This window comes from Lipophrys pholis (genome assembly GCF_963383615.2).
Source record: "Lipophrys pholis genome assembly, chromosome: 4".
NCBI classification, from domain to species: Eukaryota; Metazoa; Chordata; class Actinopteri; order Blenniiformes; family Blenniidae; genus Lipophrys; species Lipophrys pholis.
Genome location: NC_137637.1, coordinates 29,595,164 through 29,621,124, shown reverse-complemented (window position 1 = coordinate 29,621,124; position 25,961 = coordinate 29,595,164). Strand labels below are relative to the sequence as shown.

The 25,961-nt window shown below is 39.8% G+C and overlaps 1 protein-coding gene across 3 annotated transcripts; it reads left to right on the top strand.

Annotated features, from left to right (window-relative positions):
- Positions 1-687: 687 nt before the first annotated feature.
- Positions 688-25,904, top strand: lactbl1b (lactamase, beta-like 1b). Of its 3 annotated transcripts, none has more exons than XM_080461263.1 (8): positions 688-943; positions 7,715-7,792; positions 10,873-11,119; positions 12,404-12,510; positions 14,102-14,259; positions 20,950-21,197; positions 22,450-22,555; positions 23,536-25,904. In XM_080461263.1, exons 2-8 carry the CDS (start codon positions 7,733-7,735, stop codon positions 24,512-24,514), a joined length of 1,905 nt encoding a protein of 634 aa, XP_080317389.1. In that variant the 5' UTR covers positions 688-943; positions 7,715-7,732; the 3' UTR covers positions 24,515-25,904. The 3 variants fall into 3 exon arrangements, with proteins under 3 accessions (XP_080317389.1, XP_080317391.1, XP_080317390.1); XM_080461265.1 differs by having other exon boundaries at positions 712-943; positions 10,994-11,119; XM_080461264.1 differs by lacking the exons at positions 688-943; positions 7,715-7,792 and adding an exon at positions 10,422-10,668.
- Positions 25,905-25,961: the final 57 nt, after the last annotated feature.

Sequence of the window (25,961 nt, the reverse complement as noted above, 5' to 3'; positions counted from 1 at the left end):
CAAATCCGTGTTCCTTCATGATTGTAGGCAAGAAAAGGTTGACAAGGCTATAGCATGTCTACTTTTTACATTGCTGTTGTCATGGACAACAGCTCCCGTCAGAGCACCTTATCTGCACCCATCAGTGTTTGCATTAAAATGGATCCGACCTGTGAGATGCCGTCCGTGTTCCTGTTCCACATGAAATGAGAACATCGGCGATAATTAGGTCAGATTCTTCTAAGAATCTAAGAGTCAGGGGGACAGAGTTTGGGCGTCTTATGATTCGTCGTCTCTGCCAGTTTGTTTTGTGTGCTTTCCAAGAACCGCTTCCCAAATCATCAGGCAGAGGAATACGTTTTTCAGAATTTGCCAGGAAGTTAGAAAAAATAAATCAATAATATTAATAATAATGATAATAATGATATCCATGTCTGGCAAGCTGAACTACTTTTGTGGATTAGAAAAAAAAAATATCAAAAAATCAAGGGAGACATTTAAATATTTTTAAACCTTTTAAGATTTAATTTATAGAAAAAACTTGACCGTCAAGATTCTAAACCTCACTAACGGGCTGTAATCATCTTTTGTGAACATTTTAAGCTCCACAAATAGTTCCAGTTACATTTTGGATTTTGTTGACTGACCCTGTACTCCCAAAAAACACATGCTATGCAAATACAAATAAATAAATAAAGAGGCACAAATACTCACGAGAAGCGCGCCACACACAGTGACAGGGCAACTATTTTTGTGCCATGGCAGATGTGGCCATTGGCTAGGATGGTTAATCCAGAATGCTGGGTTTGATACAAGCAGGATTTAGCCATAACCATGATACTAACATCTGTCAGAATACCCTGCCGAGTTCCCACAGGCAGACAGCAGAAAAACGGAGTACTTTTTGTCTCATCATCCTTGATAAAGAGGAGTGGGGAGGCATTTAATAGATTCAGAACTTGAGGTAAGTGTGCAAGGACTTAATCAAATGTAGGATGCTTCATGGCCCGGAATTGCACCGCTGGGTACACTGCGGCTTATGTAACGTGTTTTCCCACAGCCTGCATCCTAGATGCTTTGTGCAAATGGCGCCGCACTTCATTCCTGAGGTTTCTGCATTTCTTATGGCTCATGAATAATGGATTTTGTCCGTGGTCGTGGGGGAGACTTGTTTACATCCTCAAAAGCTGAATGTATTGTCAAGCTCCAGCAATTTCGGCCGCGACCATAGTTTGCTACACTTAATACACTATACTAATGGCAACAGATTGCAAGAAATTACAGTGGTTAGTGTTTCATTCTAAATGATCACATTGTAATCTGAAATCAAGACTATTCATGTCACCAGAAATACAATCTTGTAATAATGATTACATTAGTCAGCCCAGTGTGGGAATGAGGTCATAACAAAGAAGTCCTGATTTGAAAAAAGTACCAATAATGTTGATGTGTATCGCACTTGCCAAAGTTTTGTGACACAGAAAGGACAGAGTATGAAGGAAGACTGTAAATAAAAACAATAAATTAGATAAAACTGTCAAAGCAGAACAAGACTGGAGCTTTGCTATGCTCACAGCGTCAGTTTCAAAAAGCTTGGTTTGGTTTAGTTTTTGTTTCATCCAGAGGAGATTGTCAACTGGTTCCCTGCTGTGGATTTCAGGTTGTGCACATGTTGTGGTGAAACAGTTCGGAAATGTAATCTGGGGCCAAGCTAAGCAGATCTTGCAGAGGTAATGAGTACAATTTTAAAGTTAATCCTGAAATGACCGCGCAGCCAGTGATGGCACGCTAAAACAGGACGGATGTGTTGTTCTGTAATGTTTTGATAGAAACACTGCAGCATTCTGCACTGGTGGACAATAGGATTTGTGATGAACATCTGTTAAAACATTACAATAATCTAACCGAGATGAAATAAAAGCATGAATGACCTTCGTTAAAATTAGGAACTAATATGATAAATCACATTTTCTTCAGTTTTTTGAGGTATAACGTTTCCTCATGAATGGCATAAAAAGAGAAAATCTGTGTGAATGCTAGTGGACATCATGCAATTAATGAAATGAGGCTATTGCAGCAGCAGATTTCATAGATGGAGGTTCAAGAGTAGAGCACATGGTGAACACAGAGTGAAATTATCCAGTATGATATTACAACATTATACAAAATGATTCTCATGACGCATAAGGTCATAAAGAACAGCTTTATACTCGTCTAAACATTTCAAGCCAATTGCTCCATTGAGTCAGGTTACTAATGTCAGCACATTTAACCACACATTCATAGTAATTACATTTTGTTTGGGTTTTTTTTATTCAGCATATTCACAGCAGGTGTGTTTTTTTGTTTTTTTTTGTGTCGAGCCAGTTTCCAAATCAAATAACCTGAGAGCAAATTAGATTCAATGGCAATAACTTCGGCCATGCAGCACAAATACGTGTCTCTTTACTGCAGCATTTAAGCCCAGACTCATTTATCAGATACGTCCCTTTAAACTCTAATTGCAATTAACTTCTCAACTCGAATTAAATTATGACAAATATGTTGTTTATTTCACATTCCATCCCATTTTTAGCAAACAGGGAAACATTTTATTTGTCCATCAGTTTGAAAGATTTATTGGCCAAATATCAGAATACTATTAAAATAGCATATAATGTAGCTTTATTACTGTCAGTGTAACAAGTATCTTGTTAGCCAGTCGTGATACTCATCCGCAAATACCAGTTTGTTTTCTGTTGGATTCTTTTGTTTGAGTGAGATATGTCCATTTCTGCTGAGCTGTCCATCATGATTGTTCTAGTTATTTATTCACAAACTTGACAGAGTTGAGTTGAAATTCATCTTTTCCTGAACTGAAACTAGTATTTTCAAGGCCTGACTAACTAAAACATAAATACTTATTGTTTAACTTTGGCAAGCTGCCATCTCCAATTCGCCACATGTTGAATTACCTTGTATGTTGTTGAGTGCAGTTTGTGCATGTAATGTTTTGTAATGTTTTATGCGAGAGCTGCCCTGTCACTTCAGCGTGAAGATGTGTAGAGTTTTGTCCTCTATCCCTTAAATAAGAACGATTAGCCTTGTTGTTAAAGTCTTATAATGGTGCCGCCCTTCACAAGTCGTACAAGTGGCTTTGAAGAACTTAGGAGCCACTAAATTGCCAGCGGGGCCACTTCTCAGTGCTGGAATTATGTCTGTGATCCAGAGAGCCAACATGTCACTTATGTCACGAGGACGATTAAAATGTCACTGGTGCTTTAAGAGCCATCTATAATCAATCATGATGCAGTTGCTGGACCAGCATTTTAGGGTATGACAAGAGTATGCAAATGTTCCTCCAGCCTCACCATACTAACAATTAACATAACAAAGAGAGCAATTTGGAAGAACTGAAGTATGTCCCTGGGCTGCGTAATCATCATTCTTCTAAAAATACAGCTTCTATGCCGCTTAATCCATTGTAGCCAGTCCCAGCTAATTATAGGCAAATGCTCTGAACATCTTGGAGAGGTCACGGGGAGAGGGACAGACAGTAACACATTAATAGAAGCCCATTAACCCCAAACACATTATTTGCACTGTGAGAAGAAAAACTTAGTATGCATGTATATAAATATGTATGTATGTATGACTCCCAAACCAAGCGGGATTCAGATGAGAAGTTCTAACCACAAAACCGCTGTGCAGCCCCTTATTCACATTGTTTACAAATAGGAAACAAAATATTTGTTTCATGTGATTTGATGCAAACAAATGATTAAAAATACATTTGATTGGAAATGAGGAAATAATTTTTTGCTTGCGTTATTATTGACACCGACACAGACTGATGAACACAGTTTCTTCCCGTCTGTCTTCGACCGATGTCAGCGGGGTTCAAATGATGACGCAGCTATTGGTGGAGGGTTCCAACAAAAGCTGTTCAGTCAGGTGAAAGATGTTTGTTTCCCCAAGTGGTCAACCTGAGCAGCAGACTAATAAAAAAAACATCCTTCTTGTGCCTCATGGGACGGACTTTGAACATGAAAATGTCCCTCTGAAATATAATAATGCAGCTGTATGTTGTTTTTTTTATCAGCTCACTATCCCCTGGCATTATGTAAGCACTGAAGTGCGAGGTCAGGCTTTGGCTTGTTGAGGAATATCTGATGAAGTTTTAATTGGTCTGGAGACCAAGAGATGTAGGGCAAACTGCAATCTCGCTCCCTCCCTCGTGCTTTGTTAGGGAATGAACGCGCATAATCCAGTGTTCACCTCAAAGTGCGAGCGCGTCACCTTCAAAACCTATAAGCATGGACTTCTTAAATTTGTTCCGCGCGAAAACGTCTTTGCGGATTCAATTATTGCTTGGAACGTATTTTGAAGATTGACAATCATCAGGTGCACACACACGACTCACTCACACTTTTACTGTATTCCTTTGTGCTGCCGCTGCATTGTGTTTCCCTGCTTTAAAGTCTGAATAATATTTGACTGTCAGGCGGCGTTTATAAAAAAAAAATAGCAAATGTCCTTCAAGTGAATTAGTCAAGCGGAAATTCTGCAGTGTTTCTGCAATTTATCACATGACTGAAACGTTGAGGAGGATATAAGGACATGCAACTAATACACCTTTTGTTCTCACCCAGTATATCAAGCCGATTAATTATCCTGTGCAGCGTTCACTGTGTGAGCTGGATAGTACTGCATCCTCCTAAGAATACATAAAACCTCCCTCTGGTATGAAAATATCAGTGTTATTCATGATGTGAATTATTGGATGACTCACACAAGGCAGCAGGGCCTTTTATAACCTGCTGCTTTGAAAAAAGCTCAGACCTTGAATTAAAAAGGAAAAAAAAATTTTTATATATATAAACAGAAATTTGAAAAATAATCAGAACTCCTATACATTTTGAGAAGAAAGAGAAAATAGTGAAAATAAAACAGTTAATGCATAGAGCAACAGTGAAAAATGTGCAAAACAAGTTCCTTTACTGGTATTTCTGAGGCAGTTTATTTCCTAATAACTCCAATTATTCCTACAAAGGTAAACATCCCGGGATCGGTTTAAATAGTGTTGATAAATTTTAATATTTCCATTTTGCCATAATGAAAAACAATAAAAACACAATTTTCACCAATGAATATTTTAGATTTCTTCTTGCTTTCTTTGTTTTGTCTCACATTTAAAGGTGCCGAAGTCTATCAGTCGTCCCATATTGAAAATAAATCTCTGTATCACGGAGTCGATTAAAGTCTTTAATATCGAAATTAACCACCACAAAATTGGGTCATTTCAGGAGAGAAAGTGCAGCACTTGTTTGTTTGGAGGACAGGAAGCCTGATACATCAGCTCCACAGCATCAACTGACATTCAATTCTCTGCTCTTTGGCACTTTATGCGTCGCTCTCATCCGTTGTTCTGAGGTATTTCTGTCAGTGCTATGTGCCATGAATAGACAGAAATTAAGGCTACACATGCTCTTGGGTTATTGGGAATCTGCCATGCTAAATCAGTGGCATGAAAACTGCAAAAAGCAACGAAAAGTGCCAAGTATTGAATCACATGCTCATGTTATATTTCACACTGCCTCCTCAGCACTTGGTTGAATTACTGAATAGTTATAGACCCTTTCCTTCACCAGGGTTGACAAACTGTTTAGGCTTTTTTTTTATTGACTCTAAGCATTAACAAAAATTTGTGGGTGAAGTAATCCATAAAAAAAAAAAAAAAAAAAAACCTATCCGAGAGTTACTGTATTTCTAAGGTCCATACTGTACGTAACCTGCTGAGCAGCGAAATGTGTTCTCTTCTGTGAAAATAGACTGGCAACACTCTTTTTCCCCCCGCTCATTCTCCACAAGTCGTCGGGGCAAAAAAAAAAAAAAAAAAGTTCTTATGTACTTTTGAAATTGTTTTGAGTATACTTGTAGTATGGTATACATGTATACATGTCCTGACCTTTGTTTTTCCCATAATGGGGACGATTTATCTGTTGTTCTTCAGTCCCTCACAAGCCTCTGTTACACTTTAGGATCTTTGTTTTCTAATATATGTTTCTTAATTTATATTCTGCTGTGTAGCTATTTCTTTTCTGAAAAATGTTCCTGGTACTGTCATTAGTGATGAAGGTTTTTCTGTGGTACTGTAGCTACATTATGTTGCCATACAGTGCCATCTAGAGGTCCCAGGTGGTATAGACCAGTAAATTTTTATGTATCAGTTGCCTCTTGATACAGTATAAGTCACATTACCACCAGCCAAACTACAAAATGGTATATACTATGTTATATAATATATACACTATTTCATATTTGTGACTCTTGCTAGTTCAGATTTTTTGCAGTTCTCAGTATGCCTGTTCTACGAGTATTTTCCTCTTAAAGAAAATAAATTGTGATTTACCTTTAAGACAATGAAGAACAACATTTGGTGGGTATACCAGTGTTAAACCAGTTCACGTATTACCAAGTCACTACAAAATATTGTAAAGTTGTTTATCGTCAAACTCAAGGAATAGATCAACATTAAAATTAATAGATAAACAGACAAAACAGATAGTAGTTTGTAGTGAAACAAGTCTTATGGGTGACATTCATGGATTCTGTCTTTAGTATGTGATACTCACAGGCTCTGCATTGCTAACTTATACAAATGACACAAAAAAACTCTACAAAATATAAAAAATCTGCTATTCAAATGTGAGTTTCACTATCAAAAGGTATCTTTCAATATCTTGAGCACATAGATGTCCTGGAAAGAGTTTTTTCCTGGCACAAACCCAAAGGACTATTTGAATTATAATAGAACAAGGTTGCAGGCTGTCCTTTAATCTGAAATGTGAGCTTATGTCATTCCATGTAATGTAGTGGCCGTCGCTTTTGCTTTTTCCATTTCCTTCTCTATCTTTTCTAAGTCCATCTCTTGAGTAGAAAGCTGGTTCTTTCATCTTTCAGAAACCACCCATTAAACACAGTAACTTGAATGTAGAAACTGCCCTCTTTGTATAGTTGAGGAAAATAAGCGACTGTCTCCTGGAGACCTCTTCTGATAGTGTGTTTGTGCTCTCTGTTGTGTTCCCTCTTGTGGTGACGCAGTCCTCACGAAGCCTGCGCTGTAAAAAACACAAACCTTTCTTTGGTCTTGTCCATGTCAAAAATGATGCGTTTGCTCTGATTGATGTTTGTGTTCAAAGACACAGTGTGAGCACGGGATCTGCAGCGTTTTGCCCTTCCCTCCCGGCCCCACTGCAGGAGAAGGTCATCTCACTGTGAAATATTTGTCTGACATGCAGCAGGAGTTCTTCGCTTTCCCCGCCCCTGTCATCTTTTCACATTTTAGTGTGTGTCTGTCGGTCACTGCTCCACACACTGTACACTGCGGTTGCTGCTGAGCTCCTACAGCTGTTGGTGGTCAAGTAGGGGGGGTGGGGGGGCGGTGGGAGCTCTCCATCGGGTTTGCGGACAGTGTGGATTATCCAGACTGTAGTATCTCAAAGGCGTACACAGCCCAGCTGTCACTGGATATTAAACAGTCACTCCAAGAAAAATCATTCCAAAAAACATCTTCAGTACAAATCTTGTAGTATTTGTTCCTCTGTTATGTCACCGTGTTGCAACACTTAAAGCTGCTCCAGCTCATCTTTGCAAGCATTTTATTCCTCCAAATCTGACATGCCTGAGTAATAAAACAGTGGAGCTTTTGTGCTGAAGCAATAACACTTTTCTTTCTCTTTGTTTGGTGCGACAGCTCTGGAGCAGTGAAAACATGGGCAAGGTGGGGAGTAAAGTTCTGAGAGAAACCCCTGTGGACGGGGTTCAGGCACAGGTAAAGGCAGCTCACGCACGCACACAAATATGAACTAAGTGGAAAGTGCTGAAAATGTACATTTAAGTAAAAACACATTACTGTGCTTTGCTGGTGTGTGTGCATGTGTATGTGTACATGCGTGTGTGTGTGTGTGTGTGTGTGTGTGTGTGTGTGTGTGTGTGCGTGTGTGTGTGTGTGTATCCTGGTAAAATGGGCCAGCTGCTGTACTCTCCAGCCATCACAGGTTATGCAACCAGGATCAGTCTTTGCCTGCTTTCACACTTTCCACATCGCATCATCATACCTATAATCATCAAAACACATTACGGAGCTTTGGACAAACTATTTCAGCCAGTAATATCCAGTGATTAAACAGTCGCTGGATGTACCCGCTGATGAACAGAAAGCACTCTGGTCTTTATATAAACTGTCTACTAGAAGATGATGGGTCAAATCAAACAACTTCTAGTGATGATAGCTTGTCTGGAAAAATCATTTTGAGGTAATAATAACCACAATGTTACAGAAAGCCTTGAAATTCTATTATCCATGGTAAACATGGATAATTATGGATGATTGTTGAACGAATTTCAAAATCACACCCATTCAAAGAATGAGAAAAATAAATCCACTCTCAAAAGCCCACAACAAAAGCTTTTGGAAATCAGGCAGGAACGTTAACTTCATTTAAAGAAGGACTTTTATTTATGAAAAGAAAAGTAAAATTTCAGCTCAGCAATTCATAAAAAAAACTTTAGTTAAAGTTGTACTTTACTTTCAAGCAGACATATTAAACATGCGACATGTGGACCAAACAATATTCAAAAAATTACAAAGGGGACATTATATGAAAACATCAAATGCATTTTTTTTTTTTTTTTTCAATAAAAGTAACTGCTAACTAAAGTCCAATACTTGCTGAAATCTTCATGCTCTCAAAATTAAATGAGAAATCCTTTAATATTGTCAGGGTGCAATTTGTGACCTCATGCATGATGAACGCTGCAGAAAATGTGCATCAGTGAATCATTATGTTAGATCCTTTATACAAAGTATGCAAAATGTAAAAAATGTTTATGTTGTTCTTGTACTTTTTTGCACAGAAACAAAGTTTTGTCATTACTGTGTTTTTGGAGTCTGTCTTGGGCTATCTTTCCAAGCAGCCAAACCTTTTCCCCAACAAACTCCTCGACTCAGGATCCTCAAGTGCATGAAATTTATTTGGGTACTTAATATTTTGTGAATCTAGAAAAACACTACAAAACAAACAGTTTCACTGTCTGAAAACAAACAAACAAACACAATTCTAGAAGTTCATTGTACTCACAGGAACTTCCTTTGCATGGGAGAAGGCCAACAAAAAGAGCTGGAGAACGATGCAAACATTGGCTAAAAACATTTGCACCAGACACGTGGCACATGGGTACTTCCGGTTAATAAATGGCCACTTCCGGTTTTATAGCACCACTTCCGGGTTGCGCAATCACTTCCGGTTTGCAAAATCTCTTCCAGTGAGGTGTAAATGCTCCATATATACACAAAAAACATTTCTCCCAAAATATAAACCTTGGTGAGAGCACAACAGTCACTGTTATTTGGAGTCTGAACTAAAATTTGTCTTACAAAGCTGCTTTAAATTGCCGTATGTCATTTTTTACTTAAATCAGCAAGTTATCTCGCTTGCCTTGTTTATTAATGCAGTGCAACTTTTCTGCACAAGAATGCATGCATATCGAGTCACTCAAAGAAGCAGGAATAGTTACAAATGAGACATTTCATATCACCTGCAGCCTACATATCTCGGGGTTATCTAAAGGTTATCTAAAGGTTTACTGAAACATGAAGGGAGGTAGGTATCTTTCAAACTGAAGGACCCACTCAAACGGCGGAGTAAGTTTCACTCATAGTTTTTTTTTTTTCTCCGCTCATCAAATGGACTATATTACTGAACTAAAATGATATGTGGTCATAGATACAGTCAGATGAATCTCACAAGACATCAAAAGATTACGAGAAACAATCAAAGGATACATGTGCCACTGTGGCACGATCTGTCCGTGAAATCTTCATGAACTCATGTTAAAGAGGATTTAATCCACTTTTAGTGCCGGATGTGATGAACAGGTTTAACAACAAGTCTTTAGTCTTGAAGCATGATGTGCATATTTCAAAATGTAACCATGGTTTTAATCATACGTACAGTATATACATATGGTAGTTGATTATCGTGAACGTATAACTTCAGTGCTGTGAGACCATTCTTACTGTGTTTGTGTGATTTGGTGATTTTAGTTGTGAGTCTCACTCATAAAGAAACTGGTGCATGTTTTGCCTGGTCATTTTCTAAACCCCTCTCAGGATCCCAAATTGTCTCTCAATCCTCACCCGGTTGACCCTCATCCAAGTGAGCTCACTGTCCAGCTCATGCTCTGGCTAAAAGGTGCACCGTAACGCCCCGATGCAACCCGTGCCGGCTGAGCGAGAGCCATCTTTATCGGCCCGTGCAACTCACTGAAGGGAGAAGCTGGACTGAAGTGAATTGATTCGTGGGGATTAGGGATTAAGATTTCCCCGGCTGCTTTGGTGGAGTAAATCTGGGGATTATGATGTCAACAGCCTATGGCTGCCAGGGAGGAAATTGAATTGTGAGGGACGGGAGTGCCGACGGCCCGGGATTACAGCGCAGTCAGTGAAAAATCAGAGATGGGAGTCCGTGTCTGTGCCTTTCTCCTGCTCAGGAAAACGTCCACGGGACATTATTTACTGCCTTTAATGTGTAGTGATCGCTTACAAAGTTGAGCCAATTTTCAGTTCGTGTTTTGGGATGTGAAGTGAGTGTAAAGAAGGTTTCTGTGTCACTGGTAATCCTGCTCTGACCTGTGAAGCATCAGGTGGTGAGTACCATTAACTCTGAGAGGTGTCAAGTTAATAATGATCAAGCGAACAGAATCTGAGCTCTTTTATGGGATTAAACTCAACTTGAAGTGAAAATTTTTGTCCTTTGCTATTAGAGACTGTGTTGAAGAGTGCACAAACTCAAAAGTTTTCAACTTGGTGAACTAACCTACTGCGTGTTGTCACACACTTGTCTCCCAAAGCCAACTCCTGCTCCTGTTCCTGCTCCTTCTCCTTCTCCTTCTCCTTCTCCTGCTGCTTCTCCCGCTGCTTCTCCTGCTGCTTCTCCTGCTGTGGCCGCTCCTGCGGTTGTGAAATTTGAAGGACTCACTAAAACCAACAAGATGAAGGTGAATTGCAGCCAGCTGGGCTTGGTGTTCTTCCTCATTCTCTCAGTGGTCATGACTGGATGCTTTTTCTGGCAATACCAGCAGCCAAAACTACCGCCAGGTGAGTGAGCCCCACTCTCAGTAACAGGTGAAGGTTTGACCCACTGAGGCGTTGTGATTAATCTCACCCCACTTTGACTGTGAGCTGTGACTTTCACAAGTTTCAGGCGTTTATTTATTTATTTTTTAAACTTCAGAGAGAAAAAACAAACTGTTGATAAAAACATTAGGGTTTTTTTTCTATCGAAGGTTTTTAGAGATTCTACGTTTTCCACTTCGTTGTGTTGACTCACATGAGATTGCCAAAAATGTGATATTTACAAAGAGATTCCCCGATCAAATAATACAACACATCTGTGACTGTGAATATGTGCCATCTATTAACTGCAGGCTCCTTCCTGTTTGGGACAATCATGCAAAACTCTTAGTTTTCAGCCACAACTGTGACAATTCTTTCTTATCAGATCCGGCTGGAGGCGTTTCTTAATTGTGGAGGTCTCACAATTAAGAGATAAAAAGACAGATGAGCTATAATCGTATGGTCATTATCTTGTTATTATTAGATGAGGCATTGGCTGACTAGAAAGTGTGTCCTCAGTCTTCGTCTCAGCAAACAGTTGTTGGGCCAAGAAAGAGGCCAAAAGAACAGGAACTTTTAATAATGCAAGTTTTCTTTAAAAATGAAAGATTAAGGTGACATTGTAACACGGGCATAGTTAAGCACAAGTGGTGCTTTTGATCAGCTTGATTTAATTACATGGCGACACCGAAAATGCAGTACCTCGTAGGGTTTCCAGACGTCATAATCATCACACAGAAAAAAAACATTTAAATCCCCACAAACCCTGCAGAAGTTGTTTTTTTTATTTATTTTTTTAAGTTTCTATATATTACTTAACCTTTTTGAGAAAATGCACACCAGACGTCCCTGCTGGGTCTGATTTTTGTTCTCTAACATTCACGGATGCCTTTCTTTTTCTGTATTGTATTTCATGTATTGTAGATCTTTCGAAGAAACGAGGTTGATAGTGGCAGAAAGCTGCAGTGAATCATATTGAAAAAGCTGTGTTCACACAGTTCACGGCACGAACAGACCACATTTGTTTCTATGAGTGGCTTGCATATCATACACCTCGTCAGAGCGTATCCCATGGAATCAATGGATCTCATCGGGAAGCAAAATCATTTAATGGAAATTCAACCTATTCACATCAAAATATGCCTGCCTTTGTGCCGTTGCTACACCAATTTCTCAAACAGCAGTGGGAACACAATGTTCTACACCCCCCCCCTGTCCTTTTTCTGCCTTTTCTTCATCTTTTGTTATTTGCAAACCACCAACCAGACGAAGCCATGCGTCGTAATTCCAAATCAGAGATGATGTGTCCCCGCTACCCTGAGCCTCTTCCTCTGGAGCATCCCATCCCAAGTCTGAAAGAGGCTCTGGAAAAGGTGAGAGAAGAGCATAGTGCACAGATTGAAATCTATGTGTGCGTTGTTGTTTTTTCTTACGCCATCATATCCACTCAAGTCCGGGGAAAATTTACTGGCTCACTGGTAATCCTTGACGCCAAATGTCGGTGCAGTTGACAGAAGGAGATTAAAGATATGGTGGATAGAAAAAGATGAGAGTCGGTCTGAGTGAAAGATTGAGTTCCTACATTCAAGGAGCTGCACTGGAGCACTCGTGGGAGAACCTGGAAATGTAGAGTACTATGTGCACACTACTTCAACTGAGGGAACGCACACATATCAGCATCAGAATGTGAGTGATTGGGCAAAAGCTGAGAAATAATAGTTTTTAACCTTTCATCGCCTTAATAGAAGCCATCTTTCATCTCTGCAGCGGACAAACACAAAACATCGAGCTGAGAGGACAATAGGAGACACAACACTGGTTGAATTTAATTGAGGCAAAGACCTGTGCTGTTGTAATTCCTGCCTCTTGACCGATATCAACATAAATGTAATCAGTGTATAATGATCCTTTAAGAACAGTATTTTCCTTCACAACAACAATATAGTGTTTTCTCTTGACCAGAGCTTATCAAGCCAATCTAACCAATGGGAATTATTCTGAGAGACGTATTACAAGTATCAAGGAGCCAAACAAATGAGAATAAATGTGGACCGAGTACATCCAAAATCTATCCACCCTGAGCGCTGCTCTGTGTGTCTGCTGCCGATGGGTCATTCTGTCGAAATTGTTTGATATTTAATTTGATACGGTTGTTAAATTAAAATCAAAATAAAACAACACAAAAAAGTCAGTGTAACAGACGGTGCCGCTTTTACCACAAATACCATGTTATCAAGGAAACAAACCTTGCAAGCATAGCTTCATGTGATTGTTCCTCAAATTAAATGCTCAATTTGCAGTGCAGCGGTATTGGAAATATTCATAAACATAAACATTTGCATCCATCTATTCAGGATGGCTGCATTTCATCCTAAATTACTCTGGTCCCCCAGTCCGTCACAGGGCAAACACAGAGAAACAGACAATCACACACACTCACACCGACATGGAGACCATTTCTTTCCCGAGTGTAAAGAACATGAGTTCCCTGAGAAAAGCCACACATGCACCAGGAAATCATACAAACGCTCTGCCCAAATTCAACCCAGTGTCAGGGATTATGTAGTAGGAGGTGGATTGCTGTATTCCTGGATTGTTCACAGGCGGAAAAAATCTGTCTGGTCGTACGTATACATTTTTTTTTTTTTTATATATCACAGATTTCATATGCTTATGACAATATGTCAATATGCAACATGTTTCTTTAAAGTGTGTAGTGGAAGTATGAATTAGAAGTATGAAAATCTGGAAAGTTACTCAGCTAACTGTTGAGTTACACTATGTGAACACAACGTTAACTCTTTTTTTTTTTTCACACATCCTCTGAGAACAATCATCATTAGTATGTCTGTTTTTGTATTAAATGTATGGTGTGTTCAATATTCTTCCTTTACATCAAATCTTCTGAAACTGGACATACTGTGTCTTCACTTGGACTCCTCGAACCCGCTCTGTGTCCCCCAGGTGGACGTTATGCTCCGACAGAGCATCAACCCCATCAGCCTTCCCTCTCTCTCGGCCATCGTCATCTTGAATGACACCGTTTTATGGACCGGTAACTTTGGACGGCGGAACGGCAGCGACCCGCTCTCTGCTGCGCCCAACGAGTACACAATCTACAGGTGAGTGCTGCACAAAAAGACACATCACCGATCTGTGTCCATAAAAGTTCAAGGTGATTCAAAGTGATAAGCAGCGGGAAGCAGGGCTCTAGCGGTGACGGTTAGACAGCAGTTCGGCCACTACTCTGCTTTAACCATTAGGCCATTGGTGCAAATTTGTATTACATTTTCCATCATAAGCAAAACGAAGTTCATTAATATTTGCATGCATCTATAGAGATGCACGGTCTGGTACATTATAAATGTTCCTTTGGTATGATGGAGCTGTAGTGCTGTTGAATTTCCCAACATGAATGCTGAGTGCTGATTTGAAGTCTCTCATTAGGGCCAAAGGGGCGGACTCTCAAATAACGGCAACTTCCTTTATTACAAAACAAACCTATTTAATAACAAGGCAACTCAAAGTGCATCACACCAACAAACCTGGGTATCAAAACAAAACAGAAACAACACAAAGATATGTATAAGTAATTGAAGACACAGAGAAGATAATGATTTAAAAGCACAAAGAAAGATTAGAAATTAGTTTGAAAAATAACAGCTCAATATGTATAATGAAACGACTTTTTTTTTTTTTTTTTTTTAGCAGAAGCAAATCCAAAAATATTTAGCTCTGTGAGTTAACTGGAGTACAGAGAACATATGAGTCTTGCATCGAACCACCGCCAATCCTGGATTCAAACTGGTGATTTTCTCACTGAAAAGGCAACAGTGCTAACCACCACACCATTAGATTAAATCAGAAAAATGTCTTGAGACCTGGCATAAAAGTGTCTAAATTTGAGTATATTGACTTCAGAAACATTGGAATTGATAAATATTGAAATTGAAAAACTATTTGAAAAACAATGAGTGGAAAAGCAAACATCCCTGAAACAGTGCTGAAGACTCAGTGTCTTTCTCTCAATGATGATTACTCATGAATCTACTCATTTTGTCAATTTGTCCTTTGATTAAAAAAAAAAAGGGGGAAAAAACCATGTTTAAACACACAGTATCCTGTGCATCAGTGGGAGCAGAGTGTTCCCATCATAAGATAAACATAGTGTTGTGATGTTTATTCATCACAACCAGAACACCTCAAGAAGAATAACTGTTCTGCACAGAATCGGATTGAGTTGATTTTACTGCTGGATCAATGCTCACAGTGTATTAAAACGCAATAAAGAACCATCTTATTACTTCGTTCTGTCAGTTTATTGTGGTAGGAGCAGAATAATTAAATATGAGTATTCAGAATACATCTGAAAAACAAATAAAAATAAATGATTTATAAGAAAGACATGTAAATGTACACAAAAAAAAATCATCTAAATTATCGCAGTAAAAACAGGCATCCTGTGCAATTGAGGGTATTTACTCCTTCATCAAAGAAGAATAGCAGGATAACTCACTTTAATGAGCTGTGCTTAACTTGTCAAATTAATACACAACCTGAGTAATTACCCCCATGCTGCAGTGCGCCTCAGACAATTTTCTCTCAGTCACACCAAGAGGGATCAATACTGATAGAACAAGACAGGCAGTGATGACCTGCTCACACCAGAATCGCAGATTGCCACAATTTCAATGTCGGGTTTATTGCCTATTGACTGGTGATGCCCTGGGAAATTGCAACCAGTCTTGTTGTTTTAGAATAATCACTGGCAGAGAAAAGGGAGCTTCATCTTCTTTACCTGCTTCAAACAGAAATTGATCACACGATTCACACATATGGACAATCACGATAGCAGCCGATGTAGAGTCATGAAATATCAAGTATGTCTGTGGATTGTGGGAAGAAGCCTGTGTAAAGAAAAAAAAAAACCTGCACGGTCACAGGGGGAAACATGTGAAATCCTCAAAGTAAGTCTGGCACCCTGCGGATTCGATCCAGTAACCTCCTGTGAGGCAACGGCATTAACCATCCAGCCAAGTCATCAGATTATGTGGTATTAAAAAGAAAATACAAAATAACGGTTATTAGGCCAAACGCTCACGTCAGTTTGACTTTGCACTTACAATAAGCTCACCAACATGCAGTCATGTGTTTAGTTTATTACCAACTTTTATTTAATCAGTTTGTGCACTATAGCCATGTTTCCCGTCTTCTGATGAAGGGGACTCAATAACAACTTTTATTAATCTATAATATAACACACAGAGTCAACAGATTTTAAGTGAAATATTAACACACCTGCTTTTCAGTGGAGGTAAACGCTGCAGCAGCTCTTCACCTCTACAACTTGTTTTTCTTGATGGCAATAGTAAATGAGTAACAAGCCCACTGAAACGTCACTAATTGTTGCTAATATTTCAAAATGTCCATCTTCTTACTGTTTTATACAGAATGTGACATTGCATGTGTGTGTAACCTTGTGTGAAAACACTGACCACACTGTCAGTATGCATCCATCTCTTTGTTACGAACCAAACCAAATGACATTCACGGTCATCCGCACTGCAGACAAAAGCTCACAAACTGAGAGTGCAACACTGCGCAAGAATCTCATGACCAACTTTTTTTCTTTTTTTTTTTGTAGCTTCTCTTATGTCCTTATCTCAAGTAATTCAAAGAGGCATGGTGTTTCTCAACTCAGTGAAGCATAAGCTGAGTTTTACCAAATGTGGATTCAGACTGGACAAATTCAGCCATCTTATAAGTTCATTGCTTGACGCACTAGCAGATTTCAGACGCCTGGGAATGGAATCATGTTTTACCATGAAATGTAAACCATCGAATCAGAGGTGACTTCCACACGCGCAACGGCAAGAAAGCTTTATCGTGATGTTTTGTGCATCTGTCAGACGTGATTCTCAGTCGACCGGCTTTCACACGAATGTGCCCGCAGGAGGTTGTGCATGTTTTTATATGCACAAACCTTTAGTATATGAGGTATTATAGAAATTGGAGAATGCTGTAGTTTCTATTGCAGGACCACACCAGTGTTATCTTTTCCATTTTTGACCTTCATTTCAATATGTCAAATTATTTAGGTGTATTGATCGTCGCATCGTATTCAGCTGTACTTTGAGTGGTGGGTGAGTAGCTGTACGTGGTAGCTGTGCGGTGTGGTGAATCCGCCACCGTTGGCTTTCTTACACTTTCAGAGTATAAACGCATGCTGTCGGTGGTCACAATGGCAGATTGCCCGTCTTTCATTTGAGACCGACGAACTGGCACAGCGTGTCGCCACCTTAACAGAAGCAATGTGATCATGTCTTTTTATCAAACTTTCCTTGCTTGATGAACATCCTTATCTCAAACTCCTCTGCTTGAGCCTGTTAAGCCAGACTTTCAGATGAAAGATGTCAAATTCCATCACAGAAGAGCCGGATGACATGATTAGAGGTTATTCTCTCCTGCTTTAGAAAGTTCCTCCAAAGCCACAAAAGATGACTGTTTATTGACTCCTCTGTGCTTCTCAAATTCTGTTCTTTATGTTCTTTTATTCTTGGATAGTTAATTGCAGTGTTTATTGTATTTTCCCAAAACGTAAATTTAAATCAATTGCAAATTTGATAAATGGTTTCATGAAATGGTTTTCAGTCAATTCCCACATAAAATTTGCTGACAATCACAGCAGCTGTCCACAATCTTCTGTGTACTTCAGAATAGATGTGTAGCATTTAGAAGAAATTTGCATTTCAAAGTGAGTATTGAAGGATTTATTGAACATTTTGAAAAGTGCTTTGACACTGCTCACAGGTTGTTCCAAAAGGTCTGACAAAGACATTGATTCTGTGGTTCGGAATAACGGCAGGTTTGTTCAGTACAGTAAGCAAAGCTGATTTAATACAAGCTGCACGTTCCAATAGACTGTCATGTAATTACCATAGAGATGTAAATGTGTAAGCAGTGTGTCCCTTTATATTCTGTCTGTTGCTTATTTCTTATGCAAAAAGAAAGAAAAGAAATGCTGAGAAATCTCAGCACAACACTACCGGCCCCTCAGAGTATGAACATCACTTCACCTTAATCGTTACAAGTGGAAAATTAGTGGTGCTTACACAATTTAGATAAAAGTAAAGTTCAAGCTTGTCTGTCAATGAGATGAAACTGCTGTCTTCTTTCAGAACACTGTGTTTAGTCTATTCATCGATCTATTGACTCCATCCTGCTCCAATGATGTTCTTCATGCTCCCTGGTAATTATTTTTTGATGGCACAAGATGTGCAGAAGCAGTTTTTCTATGCGTGCACAATCAACGTGTGTGGTTGTTTTTCCTTTGTGTCTATATTGTACAGGTATGTGTGCGTTGTGAATAAAGTAGCATCATATCTAAAATCTACAGAAATTTTAAAAGGACACCAGAAAACTACTCGTGCATTTGTTAGAATAAAACCTCAACAAGAGATATAAATCAATAATGACACATGATATCATCTTCTACACGTTTGGGGGAATTTGCCTCGAAGACCCCGTCCACATGGGGCTGGATTGGCAAATTGGAGAGCACTGAAGCACTGATGTGCAAGTGTCCTGGGAGTCCCTAAGCTTACCCACGCCAACCATGAGGTATTTCCTCTCAAGCCGGCTCTCAAGATCAGGGATTTGTTCCAGTTGACCTTGCCTAGAGCAAGCGTGGATCTCTTTCAGGAAGTTAACAGAAAGCATCTTAATCCCAGGCTCAGGGGTCCATACCGCCTCAAATGTCTCCTCTGAATGTTGAGTAGTGACTCAATTTCCACTTCCTCCCAGAGGATTGGACTCTTCACCAGTTGGAGTAAAATAGTGAGTGTGTTGGAAGTGACTTGTGCAAGAAACTGCAGTTCGTGAACTTTTATCTCCTGCAAGAAGGCAGACAGAGAAAGGACAGAGCAGAGACAACAGCAGAGAGAGACAAAGTTAATTAACTCAAGGCCGTGGAGACCACCAGGAGACGGGCTTCCTCTGTTGAATTTTCTCTGATCTGACGTTTCAGTCTGTTAATTCATTCTTCTAGTCATAACCCAAAGTTTACGTCCGTAGGTGAGAGCTGGAATTGAGACGTAACTCAGTTGACCTTTAACTAAGACTGTACAGTTTTGATGAATAAGGCCCCAGGTTACTTCAAGACTCTTACTCCATATGCGGAGAGGAAATATAATTTTCTCAAATGAAAACAACAAGGACTCACATGTGAAGAGGCTGATGCACAAACTAACTGTAAACCCCTGTGGTGCATGTCCTCCACACCTCAGCTATCCTTATCGGAAGACAAGATCAAATGCAACACTAAATCTATTTACAAACTTATCCATTTCAAAGATCACTAAATCAATAAAAGAAATGCTCACGCTATACTGATTAATGGTCTGTTTTCCTCATCAACACGGAAAAAAACATTCCGGCACATAACCAAGCTCCAAAAATGGCTTGTTGTTTTTACACAACAGATTTGTTCAGACTACAAATTTTGATGCAACATCGATGCCGAAGGTGCTGGAAGTTGGGCTGTGTCGGTTCACCTTTGAACTGACCATTGGCAGTCATATCACGTCATGCTGGCCGTTTCTCCAGGCTTTGAACTCAGATGACACTGGCTTCGATCACGAAACTCTCTGGAAGGAGGCAAGAAGTGCTTTTCCCAGAATATTATTGTGTCAGAATAACAGTTCAAATCAATTCAACTGAGCAGATCCATGTGGTCAAATCAGCTGGGGCCTGCAGGTGAGAAAATATATTTCTTTTGGTCTGGGAGAGGCTGGAGAGGATACTTGTCTGGGTTGCTCTATTGTTTAAGCAGGAAACAATATGGCTAGAGATACAGACAAGATGTTCCACTGTTTATTATAAACTATAACTCGAGCATCAACTGAAGAGCAAGCATCTGAATTGCTCTTGAACTGACGACCACCATCCTGTCAAAACAAATTATATACATATTCAGTATTTTTATGTGGTTTATTTGATGGTGCAGCATGTAGGTTGATATATGTCCGTGACTTAACATAGTACACATTTTCCGACTGTGTCCTCTCTCATGGCTCCAAGAAGAAATCACTCTCATAACAATTAAAATGGTTACTCGGATCAACTTTGAATTTACCTGGAAGATATGCATGCTGGGACAAAAAACAAAAAGAAAACACAGGTACATTTCAAACAGAACAAAGTTTGATATAAATGGTGCACACCACAACAGAATTTACAAAAGTAGTATAATAAAATCCAAGTTAAGAATAAAGTGAAATCAATCACCAGGAGTGACCGTGAGAACAAGAAGTATAACAAAGATCCAACTGGAGGGAAAAGCAACCAGACTCTCGAGGAGATAACGTGTCACAAAAAAAATAAAAAGCACCGAGTGGTGCAGTCCACAGAATCATCATAAGTTCACATTGCACAAATGAAAAAGAAAAAGGGAGCTTGAGGGAAATGAAATAAAACAATATCACAGGAACAATGGCAGCTGGGAACATTGGGAATGGTGCATTGTGATCTGGGTGACGGTGCTCAGACTGTCACCCCTGCGACCCGGAAACGGATAAGCGGAAGAAAATGAATGAATGAATGAACATTGGGAATAAAGTGAGAATACAGACAGAGCCCGAGAAGCACAAAAACACTCGAGTTGTCACACAAAACACAAAAGAATAAGAAAAAAGCTTTGATCCTACAACGGATGACATATTGAATCATCTCGTAACAATTCCTGTGTTACATATTTGTTGTGTATTTAACCCTTGATTAATTTTCAGCACGTTGTGTTGTTATCGCTCTTTCAGAATCGCCAGCCTGTCCAAAATCTTCCCAACACTGATGCTGTACAAACTGTGGGAAGACGGGAAGATCGGGTCCCTCGACGACCCTCTGGAGAAGTACGTGGAGAACTTCACAATCAAAAACCCTCTGGGGAAGACGCGAGACTCTGAGCTGAAGTATGTGACAGATGGCCTGATATTTCTAGACAGCGGGGAGGTTCAGATCCGCTCCTCCTCCGTCACCCTGCGCAGGATGGCCAGCCAGCTCTCAGGTACGATTCCAGCGAGCTGCCTTCAATGATCCCTGAGCTCCGGACACCCTCCTCGTGTGATGAAGCAGCGAACTGCTGCTAAATAGCTTTGAGGCCGAATTAATCAGAAAGGGATGTATGGATATAAGGGATAAAGGCCTACCTAAAAGATTCTCACTTTATCAACTCTAAAAAAGTCTTCTTCTCTTTTTTTCCCCACAAAATCCAATTTTCTTTTCCTTCAGAATTATGTTTGGTTCTCTTTTTCAGAATTATTACTTTAATCTCAAAGTTGACTGACGTTCTTCTCTTTTCAAGTGTGCGACTGCCACAGTAGATAAAAAAAGTCGAAATTCTGAAATTAAAGTCAGCATTGTAACAATAAAAGGTCTTTTTTTTTTCATTTTAAAAAAGACCACAAGAGAAAACCATGAGCGGATCTTTTAAGCACGAATGCCAAAATATTGAAAGTTCATAGAATTTTTCAGATTTTTTTTTTTTATTAAAATTTGACTGATTTTAAAAGTTGTCAATGCCACCCACCTTTAGATTAAAAATTCACATCATTCACATTGGTCATTGTTTTCTCAGTTAAACAGTGATTCAGTTCATACCCGTGTTCAGCAAGCTCCTAGAAAATAGTAACAGATTACGATTCCCTGTAATATCTTCATGAAGTGGTGGACTTGCTTTACCACAATCAATCTCTGCCTGTTTCTAAATCAAAAACTATTCTCATATAACAGTTACGCCTTAGCTGTTGAACAAGACAGGGACGGGAATGAGTATGCAAAAAGACTCCAGACATCATTAAAAATATTACTGGATGTTTATGCAAACTCCACTTATTCCATCGTAAGTCATAAATGACTTTGTATGCACGGTCATCAAGGCGCCGTCGATAATATAAACAGTATCATGCAGCAGAGGAAAGGCAGCGATATCAAACATGGAGCATCTTTGTTGTTTGTAATCAAAACAATTAGAAGATTTCCATGGAGACTCATATTTACCTAAAAAAAAATTGTTTCAGAGTTTCAGTCTGCTTCATAATTTAGAAGTAGGAGATGAAAAACACAGACAAGACAATAAAAAAAAACTTCATAAAATATCTGTTCGTCATCAGGGTATCGTGATAAAAGTCTTGTGAAATGACACATACATTTACCATCAGGCAGAAGTGAAAGGTGACAAGATCTTTCCATGAAGCACAGACAGTGGAAGAATGATGAGGCATTCAGCATTTGACCATCATTTTACCATTTTGATCCAGGTTTGCCCAGGAGACTCCGGGCCACAAATCTGCTGTGGAAAGGAAAAACACAGTCTGCAATCAACCTGCTGCAAGATGATGTCCTTGTTGCAGATCCAGGAACCAGGTAAGAAATACCCAACCAATTTACTGACTTCAGCTTTATAAACTGCACATGTTCAGAGTATAATAAGTCCTGCATTATTCAAAAATTGAGAATTGGGCTTCTTTGCTTATACATGATTCTAATGATGTAGACATTTATTTATAAAGAACTCTAAGAAAATGTATTTCACAAATTGTGGTCTGCAAAAGAGCAGCCCTCAGCTGAACCCACAGCCTTTTTGAAAAAAGAAACGTTTGGTTAATTTGATGGAAAGTATTTGACTAATAGCACCTCTACATGTAATATAGAGTTCCCCAAAACCGTCTGATTAACATAGAAACATATCCTGAGAGAGACATCTCTACTTCTGGGGGGAGGAGGTTGAAATTAGCGCCTTTATACACACTATGGGCCTTCAAATACATTGGTAAAACTATAGGTTTTCAATTATTTTCTTTTGTTGAAAATGAAATCTCAGATACTACATTGAACTGAGCTCTGGTGGGGGTCAAATTGCTACACCCTGTCAAAAAGATAGAAAGACCAGCAAGTTCAAACAAGCTGTTTCCCATTTTAAGTGTTCTCATAGAGCTGGACTAACCTTGTTGCTGTAGTTTTATACTTGTATTAATGCTGTTTTTTCCTTATTGTTTTTTACATTTAAGAGAGTAGTGATGACCATTATGTTGACTTGAGAAGGTGTATTGATCTATGTCTGTATAGGTATAGTATGTCATGTGTTTAGTCAAAAGCAACTTAAGTTAAGTAGTTATGAGAACCACCTCGCGACTGGCTAATCAGTCCCGTATTTTTATATTCACCACACAGTGGTACAATTAGTCATCCTTCCATTACACCAGCATTCAGTTCAAGAAAAGACCTTTGATCAATGACTTCTGCCACACAATACTAAACAGTTTATTTGAAACAACTGAAGTTGGGGTTTTTTTTGCTGCTTTTCTTCAAAACTCTATCTGCTTTTCTCCTTTAATTCCTTTTAGATGTCACTACAGTAATTTGGCCTTCTCTCTGCTTGCTCATGTGATGGCGGAGAGAGTGGCAGGAGTGGATTACCAGCGATGGGTCACCGACAACATCTTGGACCGTCTGGGGATGGAGGACACCGGCTTCGATCTGACTCCAGGCCTGCAAAGCCAACTGGCGGTGGGAGTCTACTCCAATGGAAAACCAGCCCCGCTCTATGACCTGGGCTGGTACCGGCCCTCGGGTCAGATGTTCTCCACAGCGGCAGACCTCGCCAAGCTCGCCATGATGCTGCTCGGCTCCTATCACCGCAAGCTGCTGGAGCCAGACTCTGTGAAGATCATGCTCACGCCGCTCTTCAAGTGCGACAAGGACTATTTTGCCAACCGTACTGGAACGCCATGGGAAGTGAATGAACTGAGGGGTTATGAGTTGCTGCGTAAAGACGGTGACCTGGATGGCTACTCCGCCACTTTCTCCCTGGTTCCCAGACTGAAGCTCGGCCTCGTGGTGCTCATGGCAGGCAGTCGGCCCCAGAGCCAGGATGTGGTCACAAAGGCTTACAATTACATCGTGCCAGCCATAGAAAAAGCGTTCAGGGATGCCAAGAAGGTCCTCTTTGCTCCTCCGAATCCGGACCCTTACATCGGCTTTTACACGTACAGTAACATCACTTTCTATGAGATCAAAGTTGGAACAGATGGAGTTTTGATCATGCAGCAATTTGGTCCTCAGATCGAAGAGCTCATCCCAGAGAAGTACAGGACAATAAAGCTCAACTACTTGGTTGAGCGGGTGTTCAGGGTGGTGTTTGAAACAGAGTACCCTTGCGTTTTACGAGTTGGCACAGCCTCAGTGTCCCTCGAAGCCCAGGATGGTCAGTTGTTCAACTTCTACCTGTTTGACAAGCGGGGTTTATCCCCTGGTTTTGATGCTCCCGGACTAAACACATATAATGTGGTCAGAATAGCCAGGAGGCCGACTTTCTCCACCTAAGCTGCAGCGGTGCTGGCTGTGGCCTACAGACAAATGATGCATCCTCTGTGAGAGTGACGGAGAACATTAAAAGAAATTTAGGTCATTCCAGCATTACAGAAAGGACTGAGAAAGACCGCATTGTGTTCGCCCGGCTGTATAATGTCTGTTGCAGAAAATGAATTAATTCCTCAGCTGAATGATGTGTACAAATATCTTTCCTGCTCCATTATGCCTCTTAAATGGACACTTACATTGTGGTGATACATTGCTTGTGTTTTTCTGCCTTCAATTTAAATGCTCTCACATAAAGATGACCCCTCCCGATCCAGAGTTTTCATCAGAGAGAATAGAACGTGCTCCTGAAGTGCATTAATATTTGAAGGCATCATGATCTGAGTTGCTGAATTATCATTGGAAATGGGAACATTTTTGGCTAATGCATATTCAGTTCCTTTGTAATGCCCCACTTCAGGTGAAATCACAATTATTTAGTGGTGGAAAAAGAACAGGGCCCATGAATAGGAATGTTGCTATGCTTGAAATGCAGCAGAGAAAACGTCAACAACACACACAGTGTTCATGATTACATTTATTGGACCAAAGCAGAAAGCAAATGAGAGAAAACTGTTTTGTTTGTATGATGGTTACACTGTATTTCCAATAACAAGCCCACATTGAAGCCCATATTGTGTTACGTTCACTTCTTTTTGAGCTCGTTTTTTATGTGCCACATTCGGACTTTGATTAAACTGTACCAGAGTTTGTTTTGTAAGCAGTCCACTTGTTTGGTGCACAACATGGTTTATATGGCCACATTCACGTTTCGACGAATGCAGCAGTCCCACCAGGGTTCATTGTAATCGCCCCAAATGTGACAAGTGTGAACATCCCTCTAAGATGCAAATTAATGTTGGTTTTGCACTCAAGAGGCGATTAAGTACATGGAGGCTTCTCGTTGCTGTGACACTTTGCTGTTTAATCCCTGAAAATGGACTCCCTATTCATCCTGACCGCTCACACTCGTGATATTATATTCCTCTGACTACTGGTGGAAAATTCATGAGAAGAACGCAAAGGCTGACGTGTTACCTTATATTTTTTGCAGACACCATGCACGAAGGGCTTTCCAAAATAGACGAGATGCTGATTATGTTATTCAGTTTCTAAACATCCCGTACAATCGGTGAAATCAAGAGAAATTGAATGCAAAGCTCCTGACTATATCAGCTTCATCCAGCTATGGATTGAATATTGAAATTCGCATTACGCTGAGCGCTGCAGCGCTGTTACAGCAGACAGATTTGAGATTGTTCAGTGAAGAAGAAAAAAAATAAATCACTTGACTCATTCAGTGTGTTTAAGCCAAACCAGAGGATCCGTTTGCTGATTAAAACATGCATTCACCCTGAGCTATTGTGGAGGTGTGTTATTTTGGATCCGATGTCAAATGAGGGTTGTTGTTTTT